Source organism: Lycorma delicatula, chromosome 4 (genome assembly GCF_047948215.1).
Source record: "Lycorma delicatula isolate Av1 chromosome 4, ASM4794821v1, whole genome shotgun sequence".
Classification (NCBI taxonomy): Eukaryota; Metazoa; Arthropoda; class Insecta; order Hemiptera; family Fulgoridae; genus Lycorma; species Lycorma delicatula.
Genome location: NC_134458.1, coordinates 76679712 through 76696105, shown reverse-complemented (window position 1 = coordinate 76696105; position 16394 = coordinate 76679712). Strand labels below are relative to the sequence as shown.

The following is a 16394-nucleotide window of genomic DNA, read 5'->3' as shown; positions in this document are numbered from 1 at the left end:
AGGAAGTATGTTAAATTAAGGCTGCAAGATTTGAGGACAAACATGAAAAAATAGAATATTGAAAAAACATGTGTTAAAATAAAGCAAGTAAAAATGACTTATTTTTTCTTAAAAAAAGGTTTTTTTTTAACAAATACATTGTATAAAGTTTACATGGAAAGAAATATGAAAATTTCATTTATTTACCTCATATACTACAAATTTTTACACTTTATGATTTATTGCTGGAATTCTCCTTTTATCGGCAACAATGTTAAATGATTGATTTTCACTGGATTACGTTGAACATTTTTTAATTTTGACAATCGTACATGATTTTTACAAATTTGTTAAGTGTTTCTAACAATTAACATTTCTATATTTTAAAAGTAATATCAAAAGAGGAAACATAATCGAAAAACATATCCGAAAGAGAAGCAGTTCTATTTCGGATATGTTTTTCATTCAGTGGTTCATAAATACCAATATTTTTTGAATCGGTATAGTACAAATATTATAAATTAGTTACATATACACAAATGTATTTGACTGTGTGTTTGTAAAGATCATAAAACGTTTAAATATTAGTTCTGAGGGTTAAGCATTCAGATGCACGGATTTATTTCATGCAATAAACAGGATAAGACTAAAATGCAAGAAGATCCTTTAAAATAGTATATATGTATTTAAATACAGTAATAGAACAGTAACAATTGTTATAAACATCTGTGATAAATAAACAAAAATGGAAATAGATATATAAATATAATATATGTAGATTTAAACCTATATTAATGCAAACATAAAATTATTCTATGATAAACCAGCTCTAAAAACAGGTAACATATTTATCAACAAAAGACAGCTTCATTTAAAAATTCATTTTTCTCTAAATGAAAGAAGGATAAATAGTCATGTAATTTTTGTTTACAACTTTCTTGTAGTAAATTCTTGTTTTTTTTTACAACTTTCTACAACACCACTTGCACAAAAACATTTAAATATCAGCCCAAACAATAATTTAAAAAAACTTCACAGCACTTCCTAATACAACTTTCTATGACTCAAAAACAGAGCTAAAAAAATATTTGCTTGAATTTGTACCTACAATATTCAGTCTTAATGAAATAAGGCAACTTCTTTTTTTCTTTAAGTCACAGTAATCATTTTATAAGTTTTGCGCTTAAATAAGGCTATTAATTGGTAATTTGTTATAGATACAAAAATACAATTCAATGGGTCCCAATTATATAGAGTGCTCATAAGAAAATGATAGCAATCCTATATTTAATGGCCAAACACAGTAAATTAACTTTGTAACCAAGTAAATAATAAAGAAATTGTTCAGGATGTTAACAGCTTTAAAGTTGATTCACATAATCCACAAAATAGTTGTTACGATTTTACGTAAGATATTAAAAATAAATGCTTTAAGATAAATTACTAAAAACTGATAACACAATAATTACAAATTACATAAAAAAAACAACAAAAAAATCAGGTGAATTATTATCACTGCCCATCAGTTGCATAACTATTCTTCAATACTTCAGAATTGGCTAAGTCCAAATTAACATAAATTACTGGGGTTTCTATGGATAATGTCTCATATTCATTCTAATACTGAAAATTAAAAGAAAAACCTTTAAGGCATCTTGAATAAAAAATAAATATATAAATTTGATGAAAACAAGAGGAAACTGGACTTTATCGAGTGTTTGGTAGGCAAGTATTTGTGCTTCCCTGCTGAGGGATTAATCATCATTGCAGAGTTTAATGTACTATGAATAAAAAAATTAAACAAAATTTATAATTACATTAAGAATAATGTCTTCAGTGTTTCTTCAACTTTCTATACAAATCAAAAGGAAAAGAGTAATTTAGTCACACAAAACTTTCTAAAAGTTAAAAAATATTTTAATGAAGCAAGTTTTAGAAAATTCATTTTTTCTGGCTGATCATATATTTTAAATAAAGCCTAAACTTCAAAGAGTTAACTCAGTTATTTTAATCAAGTTAGTGATGTTTTATTACAGCTAAATAAATATAATGAATCAACTTTAATATATTAACCGCATCTAAGAGTTGAGTTTATAACTGGGTTCCATAGTATATGGAAGTAAAGCTGCAGAATTAAACATCATATATATATATATATATATATATATATATATATATATATGTAATAAGTTTAATATACATAAAAAAACCATAAATATTTATTAAAAATATAGACTATGAAAAGCATAATAAAAAAATAGATATTTTTAAAACTGTGCATACATACTGGTAATATCTGAATTATACTTGTACAGAGCAACATTGAAAACTTCTTGACATAACTGCATCTCACCTTATAACTTAAAATATGTATATATGTATCACCAATGCATAGATAAAATTTCTTAAATTAATAAAGATATGTGTATTTGATAAAATTTTAAACATAGTCGATCTTTTCATGATTTACATACATTAATATACAAATTGTAAATCTTATTCTATCCATATTATAAATAATTCAGTAAAAACTAAACAAAAATTAAGCATTAAAAATGTTAAAGCTCAATAAACTAATTTTGAATTCCTTTATTTATTATTCTTTCTGACTAATCAAACTTTCATGTGTTTTCTCCCCGATTTTAATCTTTCCTTTTACTAGTGTCAACTGTTAGACTAGGATGAAATACATTTTATTCAAGAAAAATAATTATCTACATTTTACCTTATAAAGATTACTCTTTCAATATAATCCACTTTTAAAATTTTCTGTTTTAACATTTATGAACATTCATTTTTTTATTATTATTCTTGTACTTTATCAAAAATAGTGTTGCACTTTTCATCAAATTCCCCACTCTTAAACTTACTGTTTACATTAAATCCAAACAGGGTTTTGTTGAAAGTGGTCCTGATTTACATCAGTAGTATTAAATTAATTAAGGCATAGGTACAGAGCATGACAAAATAACTTATGCTAACTTTTAATATTTATTTATATATATATATGAACTCTATTTAGAGTTACTCGACTATATATTAAAGAAATAAATACTGAATTATTCTTTTTTTCTTCTTAGATAAATAATTGAATATTATTTAACTATAAAGGAATACAGAAAACCAAGCTTCTTGAATACTTTTCTTTTATACATGGAAATGAAGCAATCACAGATTAAATACTAACAAGCTAGACTGCATTGATTGTAATCATTAAATACTCATACGATATTTGTATTTGATACAAAATTATCAGTTAACTAACAAAAATAAACTTTAAAAATACTTTTTACAGGAATAAAAAATTTTTTCCCCGTGTAATATAAGCCAAAAGTTCACAGAATGATTTTAAAAATTAAAAAATATAATGAGAATATGAATTACAATGTAGAAAAATATATTGAAGATCTATTTGAATAAGATCACAGATATAACAAACATAGATATAATAAAAACACAAAAAAGAGAAACAAATATAATAATTTGACATCATATTTTTATGCATTTAAAAAATTATATATAACATTTAAAAAGCCATACAATGTGTAAATATATTTAAAAGGCTAAATCTGGATCTAAATTAAAAAAAGAAACAGTATTTTTAATATAACTATTAATAACTCTACAGTAGAACATATTACAGTTAGAAAACATTACACTTTTGTACCATATTTTAAAGATTTTTTTTAGAAAATAATTTATTTTAAATTCCTTTAAAAAAATACATTAATTCAGCCAAGACAAAACATGATATCCTACCTTCTACTACACTAGTGTGCTAAGAATAGTTAACTCTACTTACCTATAATATCAGCTCTAATTGTTTTCTATGTGTAATATCAGTAGCAACTCTGAAGACAGGCTAGCAAATATTACAGCAAACAAATTACACCTATAATAATGCTTTACGCTTCATTCAACCCATGATTTAATGTGATTATGCGTTTTAGCAGATAATAATGAATTCCTCATAAACTGAATAAACAATTAAAATTTGAAAAATCTAATAACTTTCAAATCATAAAGCTTTTTCTAGATTACTTATTCAACCAATAAAATTTAAAAAAAGCTAACTTATGAAAAGTGAAGTATAAGTGGATTGTAAAAATTATTGCAAGTACATTCTGAATACAAAAATACATATATACATAAAACAAAACACAAATAAGAAAATAATTTTACAAAATTTCTTACAAAATGCAATTTTTATGGAAAAAACCAAAACTTAAACTTCAGTGACAGACAGCTGCAAAATGACAAATTACATTTTAAGGGACTTTTTAATTTTTGAAAGAAAAAAAGTTGTTTTATATATTTTCATGTCTTAGGATAGTGGATTGTTGGCGTTCACAGCAGTATTAAGGGGCCTCAAACCACACTACGAAGCTGACTACACTTTTATGCAACAGATTCATGACTCATATAGAAATCCTGGTCATTGTGGGCTTGTGTCTTTCTGTCAGGTTTGATTGCCTCTTCCCAAATCTTTCCTTTCCATATCCTCTGTCCATAACTCCTCAGAGAAGTGCAATAGAATTTGGGTCAACCACCGTTGGTTTAATTTTCAGTGCCAGAATGGAATGTGTCTAGTACCTGGCTGATTAACTCCTTTCTTAGTAGAAGATGGTAGAATAGATGTTGGGCTCATCTTTAGACCTTATACTTCTCCGTATCTAAATTTTACACAAGTGTAAATGCAACAAACTAAAGAAATAAGACAGATTTTTCTTTCATTTTAAGAGATAATAAATTGCCAAATAAATAATAAATCCTTAAATGAACAGAAATAAAAACAAAATTAAAAAAGAAAAAAAATAATTAGAATCAGAAAATAAGAAACTATCATTCCAGTTATAAACTCTTAAATAACCTCCCAGAAAAATACACGATTAAAATAAATAATTTGTTCAAAATATACAAAAATACATATATATATATATATATATATATATATATATATATACTCAATTAAATAAGAACAGAGGAATTTTTTTTCTATTAAATTTAACAGGTACAGTGGAATAACATAAATCTTAAAAAGATTAATTTCAGTAAAATAGTATATATTATATATTAGTAAATAGTATTTATAATTGAGTGAGCAGTATAACCTAAGGGGAAAAGTTTTTATTTCAGTCAGGACTTTTGGTAGATTGAGTTTAACCAATACTTGTTCATGAAATAACAATAAATGATATGTTTCAGGATAAACCTGGCTGTAATATACCCAAAATTCTTCCAAGTCAGGATGTGTGCAAAGTTGATTAGTCAGGAAGTGCAATGTTGATTAGTTGGGAAGTGTATGTTGTTGTGTAACGTTGGCTCAGCCACAACAAATGGTGGCCGAGACAAAATGATATTCATTTTTGACACACATAAAAAGAATATTATAATAAAAAACATTCATAATTTACGAGTATAAACTCAACTGTTGTAAAGTTTTTACAATTTTCAACACAGTCAATCTTAAACAGATTTAATAATATGTATCATTAAATTAGAACTTAAAATTACAGAACTTTATGATTTTAATATGCCCAGACAGGTAAGAATTTGTCTTAGAAGATTATCGCTCTTCTAATTTAAAACTCAGGTAATTAAAAATTGGGGGGGAATAGAGATTGTACTAATGGCAATATTAAAATAATTAATTCTAAAAGAAGTTAATAAATTAACAAACTTGAAAAATAAACTCTTTAAACAGTATCACAAATAACTGCATTAACATCTTGTCATTAGTTCTCAAATTTTAAAAAAATGCACGATTTATCTAAACTCATACTATAATCTCTTTAAAAAAAACCCCACTACTGAAAATAATAAGCCACATGTTAAAAAAATTAACTTATTTTTTTAAATATTCAAAGGTTATTTTAAAATATGGTAATATCTATTTGAAAAAATACTTTGTGATAACCATGTGCATATGTATATAATAAACATGAATAGAATTTTTACGTCATCCAATTAAAATAGTTGATATTTTTACAAGTGTTTAAAACTTGCTCATTTTATACACTGTACAAATAAAAAATAAACAATACTTATTATACAGTCAAAACTCCCTAATTAAAATTTGAATATTTACCTTGTCCCCTTGAAAAATTCTAGATCGAATTAAATCACCTCCTTTATTCAAAAATTTTGGGGATTTGATATACATATTTCTTTGATGAAATTTTTTTTAAAAATGTTTTCAATAAAGTATTTACATAATTTCCAAAGAAGCACAGATAGCAGTAAGTTTAGTTTAATAGTGTATAGCGATCGTTAGTGTGGACTGTGAATTTTATCCAGTACTGTGTGCCTAATGTTAAACAACTTCCGACTTCCTTATTTCCATTGCCAGAATAGTCAATAACAAAACTACATGTATGTATGCACTGTATGATAAGTAATATCTGATCTTATTCCTTACAGCAGGTTATGCATAACATGAGTCAGATCTTACTACAGTTTGATTTTACGTAGTTAACATTAAAATTGTAATTACTAATTGTGTTTTACACAAATTTACACAGTGCATTAGTTTATCTCGTGGAATTCAAGTTTTATTTTATTTTAAAATTTACAATTCAATTACGTAAATTTTTGTGTCTTCTTGCTCCTTTTTGTTTAAACTTTGATACGTAGCCCTACTGTACATTTTTAATAGCTGCATTTTATAATGAGCATACAGCAGAAACATAAAGGATTATCTATCGGTGATAAAATAAGGATTATAAAAGAGATTAAAAAAGGGTAACAAAAAGAAGAAAGACATTGCTCATGAATTTGGAATTCTGTCAAATATTTTATCGACAATGTTAAAAAATGAAAATTCGATTCTTTCTCAAGAATATTCTTTGAATGTGGACCACATAAGAAGAGAGGTAGAATTTGCCAATATTGATGAATGTGTGATAAAATGGTTCAAACAATGTAGAGATAATACTGTCAGTCTAGGGGCTCAATCATCAAGAAAAAGAACAGATGTTTGCAGAGGCGTTGGAGCATAAAGAATTTAAAGCGAGCAACAGATAGTTAGAAAAATTAAAAAAAGACATGGTATTGTGTTCTATAAAGTTAGCGGTGAAACTGCTAGTGTTAGCGAAAACGTATGCAAATAGTGGAAATTAGAAATAGTTGCTTTGTTAAAAGCACAAACACAAAATGTTTTTAATGCAGATGAAACCGGACTATTTTATAAATGTCTTCTAGATCGTACTCTGGCTTTTAAAAATGAAAAATGCCACAGTGGAAAGAATAGTAACGAGAGAATTACCTTGTTACTTATCGCTAACATGACGGGTACAGAAAAACTTAAACTTTTTTTTAGTTGGAAAATCTATATAATCTAATATTTTGATGATGATATTACAGTTAGTGCCACTCCAATCGATGATGATATCATCGCATCTGTGTCATATTCAACCATTGATAAGGATTCCGATGACGAAAATGGAACAAGTAGAAATTACAATTACAGCAAAAGATGGCAAATTGGCAATAAATAACCTTTGAAAGTTCAAGTGAAGTAGAATGTGGTGTATTTAGTGCATTAGTGAAAATTGAAAATATCCTTGATTTTCAAATCTGCCAGAAGAAAACTCAGAAAAAATTATAGACTTTTTTCAAGAAATAATTAAAGGTATTGTACTGTATTTCATTTTGTTTTAAAATTTTTACATAATTTGTCTTACACATTTTGTCTTTTCTAACGTAGTTTAGTACTGTGATACATTATTATAGATTAACATAAATTTTCATTAAATTATGAAATTTTTCTGTATAATTTTTTAGTTTCATTATTTTACCTCTAAATAGAAATTCCTAAATTGAAAAAATATCAGTCCCTTGAGATTCGAATTAGAGAAGTTTGACTGTATATAAGTAAAAATAAAGCCTTTTTTTCTTATTATTTTTATAATATACAAATAATAAGCAAAGACAGATCTTATCTCTTATTATATTTCTACCTTTAATTTCTCATAATATGTTGAAAATATATATTAAAACGTATAATCACATGAAAACAGTTAGTAAATATTTAAAATAATAATTATTTAATAATAATAATAATCAAATACTCTTAACAGTAGGTTACCTCATGAATTTAAGTGTTTATTATTGTCTGTGTTGACTGATAATTAAAATTTTATTCATCATTCACTATCAAAATAACATTATATGAACCAGCAGCACTTGCTACCTTAAAATTATTAATTGTATATTTTTCTACGTAATTAATTGAAATGGAATTTTTTAGTTACAATTGATTAAACAATTTAATATTTCTTAAAACAGTGCAAAATATTATGACATACAAGAAGACCATTAGCAAAAAACACACTATGTGGTTGATTTTTGTTAGGAAGATTTATTATGGTGCTTTAATATTCATTAAATTAATAAAAAAAAATAAAATTTATTTACTGGTATTACAAAGAATTAACTATATTAGCAATGCTTTTTGCAAGAATTCCACATTTATAACATCATGGGTGACAAGAATATCTACTTACATGAAGTATGTTTTAATCAAGTATTCGGTACTACTTTAAAATTAGAGCAGCAGATTTAATAAATAAAATTGATGAAAGGTTTTTTCAATAAAGAAAAAACCTTACTGGCTGTATTTTACCACAGGAATGGGAGTAAATGTATTTTCATAATCATGACTCTATGAAAGTGCTATGGCATTAATTACAGTCACTTGAAAAATAAAATTTAATCACAGATACATTAGATTTATCAATTAATGGTTAAAATATTTTGTTGATCCAAGAAATCATGTGAACAACACCCAATGAATCAAAATGCCATTTAGCAAAATTTAAGAATAAGACAATCTGGAACCTACAGAGATACTGAACAACTATTTACCAACGAGAGTTTTTGTGAAATGAAAATGTGAAAAATACATAAAAAACTATTTTAATATAATAATCGAGATTATCATTGAATTCATCTCGTCTAAATAAATAAAATATAATTAAATATTTATTAATAATAAATTAATTTTAAAAAAAATATATATTAAAACACATTATAACAGGCACATAAAAGTAAGATTACAATAAGGGATGAGATCCCAAAATATTTTAAATCCTGTTTTGTTATAAATATTCATATTTTTAGTTGATATTTCTTTCAGTTAAAATATTACCATACATTTTTATGACAATTTATGAGTAAATATATTTAAAAATTTCATCCTGTGGCAAGAAAAGCAACATATAAAAAAAAATAAATTAACAATCTTTAGAGCTGAAATCTATTACTCTAACAGTTTCAAGATTATTTCATCATTAAATTTAAAAACAAATAATTCAAAATTACAGATACTGTACTTTATAAATGTAGAGCCAATACTGAAAATGCAATATTGCAACTGCTTTAATCCAAACAAAAAAACAATCCTGAAAATATTTCATTTGACTAAAAATCAATCTTTTGTATTGAATGTAAAAGTCTAGAAGAAATTTAAATGTAACCAATAGAAAAAGTAAAAACATTAAACAATTTAAAAACTTCAGCCTAAATTAAAAAATATTATGAAAAGTAATTGTAGAGAATTTGCTTTGAAAAATAAAATGCAATAATGCTAAAAAGAGAATGAATAAAATATAAAATTAAAAAAAAAATAGTATAGGAATGATAAGGAATTAGAAAACAAGGAAATAAAAAAAAGAAAAGTAGAATAACATGTAACATGTTTACATATATGTAGAATAACATATGAAGAAAATTCCTATTTTCAACCTTACATTAAGATTTAAGCTTGAAATTTAATTTATTACCAAAAGAAAATTGTATGAATTAAGTGGAATGTAGGAAATTGTGAACACAAGATGTCTCATTAGTACTTAACTTTAACATATACTTAATCAAACAAATATTATGCAATAATACCATAAAATGCAATACAACAGTCAAAATGAAAAAAAAAGAAAAACGTTTGTATTTATTGTCAGATTGAGATTGTTATAATTTTTTAACCACTTGGTAATGTTTCTATAAAAGACAAAATACAAATGCATAGAGCTACATATAAATTAAAGCATATGAGTAAATATAGAAAAAAAAAGCATGAAATATTGAATGAAAGAAATACATTTAATACTAAAAAAAAAAAAAAAAAATACTACAGATGACAAATAACAAACCAATATTTAAATATATAATAAAGCATTACTCCAAATACAGGACAATTAATATAAAAATGTGATCGTTCTAGTAATATTTATATATAATTGGATCTTACAATAAAAATAGTGTATTTTTTTAAAATAAGGTGCACTACTTTTCAACAAAATTTAAATAAAAAATTGAGGTGTGCTTTATCATCAAAGGTAAATGTTATTATTACTTATTGCAGCAGAACACAAACAAAAAATAAATTGAAAAGACAATTTCAGAAATGTTTGCACTTTGAACAGATCATATTGCTCCAAGTGCACTGGCCTATAAATTTTTGAACATTCATCCCCTGACTTACATAAATTCAAAGATACAAAAAATTAGATTTGTTAAGGTATGTGGTGGCCATGCAGTTTTACATTGGCCAAGAGCATATTATAGTTAATTACTTCAAGTTATAATGGAAAAAAAAAAAAAAATGTTGTACTGTAGTACATCATTACTCATATGAACAACTGCTTTACTCAGAGTGGCTTGCTAAACGTATATATGTCTTTGTTTCTTAATTTCAGCTTTGGTTTACTTTGTTGTTTACTATCTATACATATGGTTGTTTTGTTTTGGAGAAAGCTAGTTAACATGTATAAAGTTGACATCAGTTTCTTTTTATAAAGAAAAATAACAATGTAAAAGAACACTCAATGATTAACTCATTCTTTTATTACAGCTGTTAGCGAGTTTAAACAGCTCAAGTCTCAGAAGAGGAGTTCAACCTCCTCTACAAGTTACAATTAATTTATACTTCCTGACTTTAACATAATATTAATATTTACTCTATACATTCAAAATGCATAATTTTTTTTTATTCCGCTATTAAGCACAGTTTATTTAATTTACCACTAAATTCATTAATTTGTTCATTTACAAATTAAAAATAACTAATTCAATCAAAATGTACAGTACAACATTTTTATTAATAGTTTACCGAATCAATTTTTTCCATTTCGCTTAATTAATTAATATAAATAAAGATTATTACAAAAGTTGATAAATTTTAATCCCCTAACCCCAAATACAAAGAAATTCAATAACATATGTAAACTTAGCAGCATGTTTGCTCACTGGCAAATTTCTATATAAACTGTTATATTAAAATTAACAAAATTTTAGAAAAAAACTTCAAAAACAAAATTCTTAAGTAAGTCAAGGGTGGTGGGGATTTTTCCAGCAACTTACAAATACAGGTAAATTCTCTTTTGGCTTTTTAATGAAAGAAATATACCTCATAATCAAGAAAATACTGCTTAAATATAATTACAAAAATATATTTTAAGTTAAATGATTAGAAGACTGGATAATTACAAGTAATTTTTCGTTTATTGTTTCTGAATCCCAATAAAGTAGAACATCAAATCTTATAAAATAATCCAAAAAATCCTTTACCCAATGACATTTTGCATAATGAGATTAAAATATATATGTGTATATATATATATATATATATAAAACAAAAAAATATATAAAAGAATTATCTGTAAAAAATATAAAAAAATATATACATAGCAATATTTTCCAAGTACATAGAAATGTTTTAAAAGTTTTTCAATTGATCTATGTGCTTTATACATATTTATATGTAAATTATACAAGTATATATAAGTATATATATATATATATATATATAAGTATTATTCTGCATTATTCATACATATATGAATACTTCTAGTTTACCTAAAAGGTTATCTAAAATTAACACACAATTATTTTGTATAACTGATGTTCCACTCTACATTTCATAATGGTTAGATAAAAAATTTATCAGCAACTTAAATGTATTGATGACACAGCAACTCAATTTATACAACTGGAATTCTGAACGTTTTCCATGAGAGATTCAAAGTAAAGCTGTTATTGCCCATTGTTGTATAAATTTAGAAAACAATTAAATATGACTATACAATTTTACAACAAAATAGAGATTCAAAATCTCTCAACTTCAAGGATAAGTACTTATAATTTACGACATATAACATAAGTTACAAATATACATGAAATAAATATATAACATACAATACATACAATAAAAAGTAAATATAATTTAATTTGGAATGGAAGCAAATAGATAAACATTAATTTATAATTAAAACTAAATAATTTAAATAGACAATAAGGTGAAAATGCCATATATATATAATTTTCACCAACGTCCATAAACATTAATATCTCAATCAGTTTAGCACCTGAAAGCTAATATATAAACTGAAACTAAAACATGACTACCGATCTGTGACATCCGATAAATGTTTATTAGCGGATTGGGTTTTAGCTTTGTGTCTAGCAGTCTGTTGTTTGTGCTCGTGTGTAAAATCATCATCAGTAATTTTCAGTCGTAATACCTGTTTAAAAAATCAAACCATACAATTACCTTTTATTTTAAAAATTCAGAAACAGTGTATAATGACATCATATGTAATTTCGATAAATTGGTGGGAATGATACTTTGGAGGTTCGTAAGTAAAGTAAGCATGTTACTTTGGAGTATTTTTGTAATAAAAATGACAGACAGATGAAAGTTAGATAGCAGAATTATTTTAAGAAGTCATTATAATCAAGTCTGGAAGGAAAGATGGATATTTAGAAGATCTGTAATATAATTAATTTGTTTTTAATTTAAAATGAATACATATTATCCAATCACATACATACTGTAAAGTCCAAGCTCTAGACTATTTTATTCAGATACAAGGTTTTATCTGATTAACTATAGAGCTATCTTTTGGTGGTAGGTGCTACTAACTAGACTGACTGAAATGTTGCACAGTTATATACTTTGCCTGTCGCCTTCATGTCAGAACTTGGACAATACATATGATTACCTCCTTTTTAAATGACTGAAGAATGTATTTTGGGGGGTCTTGTCTCCACAGCAGATACCACTCAATGAACATCAAAACCGTAAATGAGGCAATAAATACAAATGAGGACAGTTATTTTAATCCTAAATAAAGTCTACACAGCTTCTTTAATCAACTTAATATAAAAATTTACATATATATTTAACAACTCGTGATCTGGATATTTATTGAAGAGAACTGAGGATGAGGATGGAAACAAGAGCTCTAAAACTGAATTCTCCATTCATGTAAAAAGAAATACTAAGCACAATATACATGTACTGTTTATATGCACTACACTAAATTTTTTATTTATAATAATTACATAGAAATAAATATAAAATGTTATATTTATGTTTGAAAACATCAAACTAAGTTTGTATGAATATCTGCAGTTTGAAAGGCAGGATTTATTTTTAGTAATTCCTACTCTGTATAAAAGAAATTCATACACTAGAGCTTAGATCACAATATCCAATGGTCTGGGTTTTGTACAATACCTACCACCCCATTTGACCTTAATAAAAAAAAAATAAATAAATAAATTTATATATACAGAATTCACTGTTTGTTATAAGAATGAGTAATTCATTGAAGGCTTTACATCATCTTTTCCATGGTTGAGATGCATATAAACAATCTGAGGCATAAATGATACTAATAAGAGCTTTCCTTCTATGAGACTAATAATGTTGAAATGCAGCAACACCCTGCAATGAACGAGTGAACACATCACTTGTAATTCTGAATACCTCCACCACAATCCAGTAGGTTTGGAATGGCAGATCTGTAAAACCTCTGTGAAGAAAGCAACAGGAAATTAATTTACTTCTCACTTTCCCTAATTAGCAAATGGTATGGGATGTGCTTTATTCTTTAGAATGGCTATGCAATTTTTCTGAGTATCATGCCTAGTTGCCTAGACGTTTTGTTGCAGTTCTTCGCATACATAAAGATAAATTTAATAATAATCAAAACGATAAATTTTATAAGTAACTAAGAATCTTATTCAGAATAGTGCAAAACTATGCAACACAGAGAGCAGGTTAGAAGAAAGAAAAAAGTTAGAAAACTTTTAACAAACATTACACACTACAAGTTATAGTCCTTACTAAAACACAAAACATTTCAAGCATAAAACAATAGTGACACAAAATTGTTAAAATAATGAATTAATTTGAAAAAAGGTTAAAAACATTAACTGAAAATTACTTGACTACATATTGCAGAAGTTATGTTAAATGAGGATGCTGGAAAATCAGGTTTACTTAATGAATATAACATGAAAACTCATCAGATGAATATTATTTACATAAAAAATTGTTAAGGCACAACAGAATAAAAACCAACCGATAAATTTTTTTTCAACAGAATCTAACATTGATTTAAATTTAGATAATCATGTTAACTGTACTACTCAGGCAAATTTCATAAAGAATATTTCTGATGCTCATGACCTAAGTACTAGAAATGATTTAGCAAGTAAAAAAATTATCAAAATATACCTGTTTAACAAGAAAATCCTCCTCCATTATTTTAGCTGGAGGATTCCGAAGAGCTTCAACTGTCTCGTACATAGTTGGACAATTTTTTTTTAAGGATGACATAGATCTATCTCCTAAGCTATATTTGAGCAAAACCAGCCCAACTTTGAATACTATTTTGACACCTAATAAAAAATAAAAGAACAGATTTTATTGACATAAAAAAATATAATATATATATATATATATATATATATACATACAAAGTTATTCGTAGGTTCTGTAAAACATTTTAAAATTACAATTTATACATTATGAAACTAACACTAAATGGTATATATTAAATAAAGGTAAATTCTTCAAATTACTATTAAGGAAACTGTGCTGTATGTTAACTGCCATGGCTTCTTTCTAGGTGGCAGTAATAACAGTGCTGGCACAGAGTCAATGTGAGAAGGCAATCTGCGAGTAGAATAGACAAAAATCAATCAGACTGTTATAGTGTAACAATGATCCCAGTTACAGTTACAGAAGAATCCCCTGTGTAAAACAGTATCATGAAGAGGCATGAAAAAGTTTGGGATGAAGACTGCTTATTTATCGCTCCTTGACCTGGATGTCCAGAAGGAACTGTAGGTTGTATTAAGCAACCCCTTGCAAACCATTACATACATAAGCTTACAACTCAGCATACTACAATTGTCAGTTTTTTATTTATTTTTCATAAGAAATTGAAAGTTAAATTCAGCTATACAGGCTTGGTGATAAAAGATTGGCAGTACCATCATCTCTAATGATTATACGACTCTTGTGTATGGATCCCTAAATCTCCACAATTTGAAAATATGATGGGGCTGAAAATCTCCATATGGTTACAGACCTGGGCGAAACACACTAAAGGTAAATGTTTTATGCCACTTCTAAGATCAAGGTTTCAAAGCATATGGGGCTTTTTTCTTTGCAGAGTCTATCTCAATGTTCTTGAACATGTTGACAACTGGCTAACCTATTGCAGCTAAATGAAGTCCAGGATGATTAAATCTAACAAAGAAAAATGAGAACCATAGCGGATCCTATTACCAAATAGGGTAAATATTATTTATCCTATAATTATGGTAGCTAACCTGGTAAGTGGATTCAATACCATGAAGTTTTTACAAACAGAGATTTGTGAAGGATACTATTATTGTTTTCCAATTCCTGTAAATCAACTCCTTGTATCACACAAGTATAGTATTCTTTACAACCTAGCCTAGTAGCATAGGAATGTAACAAGGTATACTCACTAACAAACAAGGGATATGGCTACTTCGGGATTCCTGATTCAATAAAATTGCACAAGATGTCTATACAATAAGCATCAGTCAATCAATCAATCAATCAAGAGGATAGGTTAAACGTAGATTAAATGTGTATTAAAGAAAAAAAAAATTAAATAAGCATTACTTTTTAAATGTATGTACTTCAAAAAGAGCTTTTTGGAATTACTGTCCAATTCCTTCATCAGTGGTGTAGATAGCACTATTGTTAACAACATCCATTTTAGAATTGCAAGGCCAACATTTTGTCAGAGTTTTTCATTAAATAGTAAGTGTGTAACAAGAGGCTAGAAGCAACAATGAAAATTAATCATATGTATTTTGGTAAAAACAAAAATCAGAAGTCATGACTCATACTCAGATATGAGTTTTGTTTATCAGGTAGTTTATCACTGTTGTAACATTCATGAAAATATAAAGTTGATTTAGGACAAATTAGTATAATAATATTAATACTTCCAGCAAATTTTTATATGGAATGTACATGTGCTTCATGTGGATTTTTGACAAGAACAGGATTATACTTTACTTTTAAAAATATAAATTCATTTTTTTTTCATCTTTCAAAATAAATCATTATCATACTCATCATCATC

General features: G+C 26.1%; 1 protein-coding gene across 2 annotated transcripts in view; it reads right to left on the bottom strand.

The window, feature by feature from the left end:
• Positions 1-12177: 12177 nt before the first annotated feature.
• The window catches only part of wkd (TBC1 domain family member whacked), a 52185-nt gene continuing 47968 nt past the window's right edge, over positions 12178-16394 (bottom strand). For both annotated transcript variants that reach the window (XM_075363373.1, XM_075363374.1), the window contains exons 8-9: positions 14501-14664; positions 12178-12497 (exon numbers count right to left, since the gene is read on the bottom strand). In XM_075363373.1, coding sequence (XP_075219488.1) covers positions 12378-12497; positions 14501-14664 — 284 coding nt within the window. In that variant the 3' untranslated portion in view covers positions 12178-12377. The remainder of the gene's footprint in view (positions 12498-14500; positions 14665-16394) is intronic.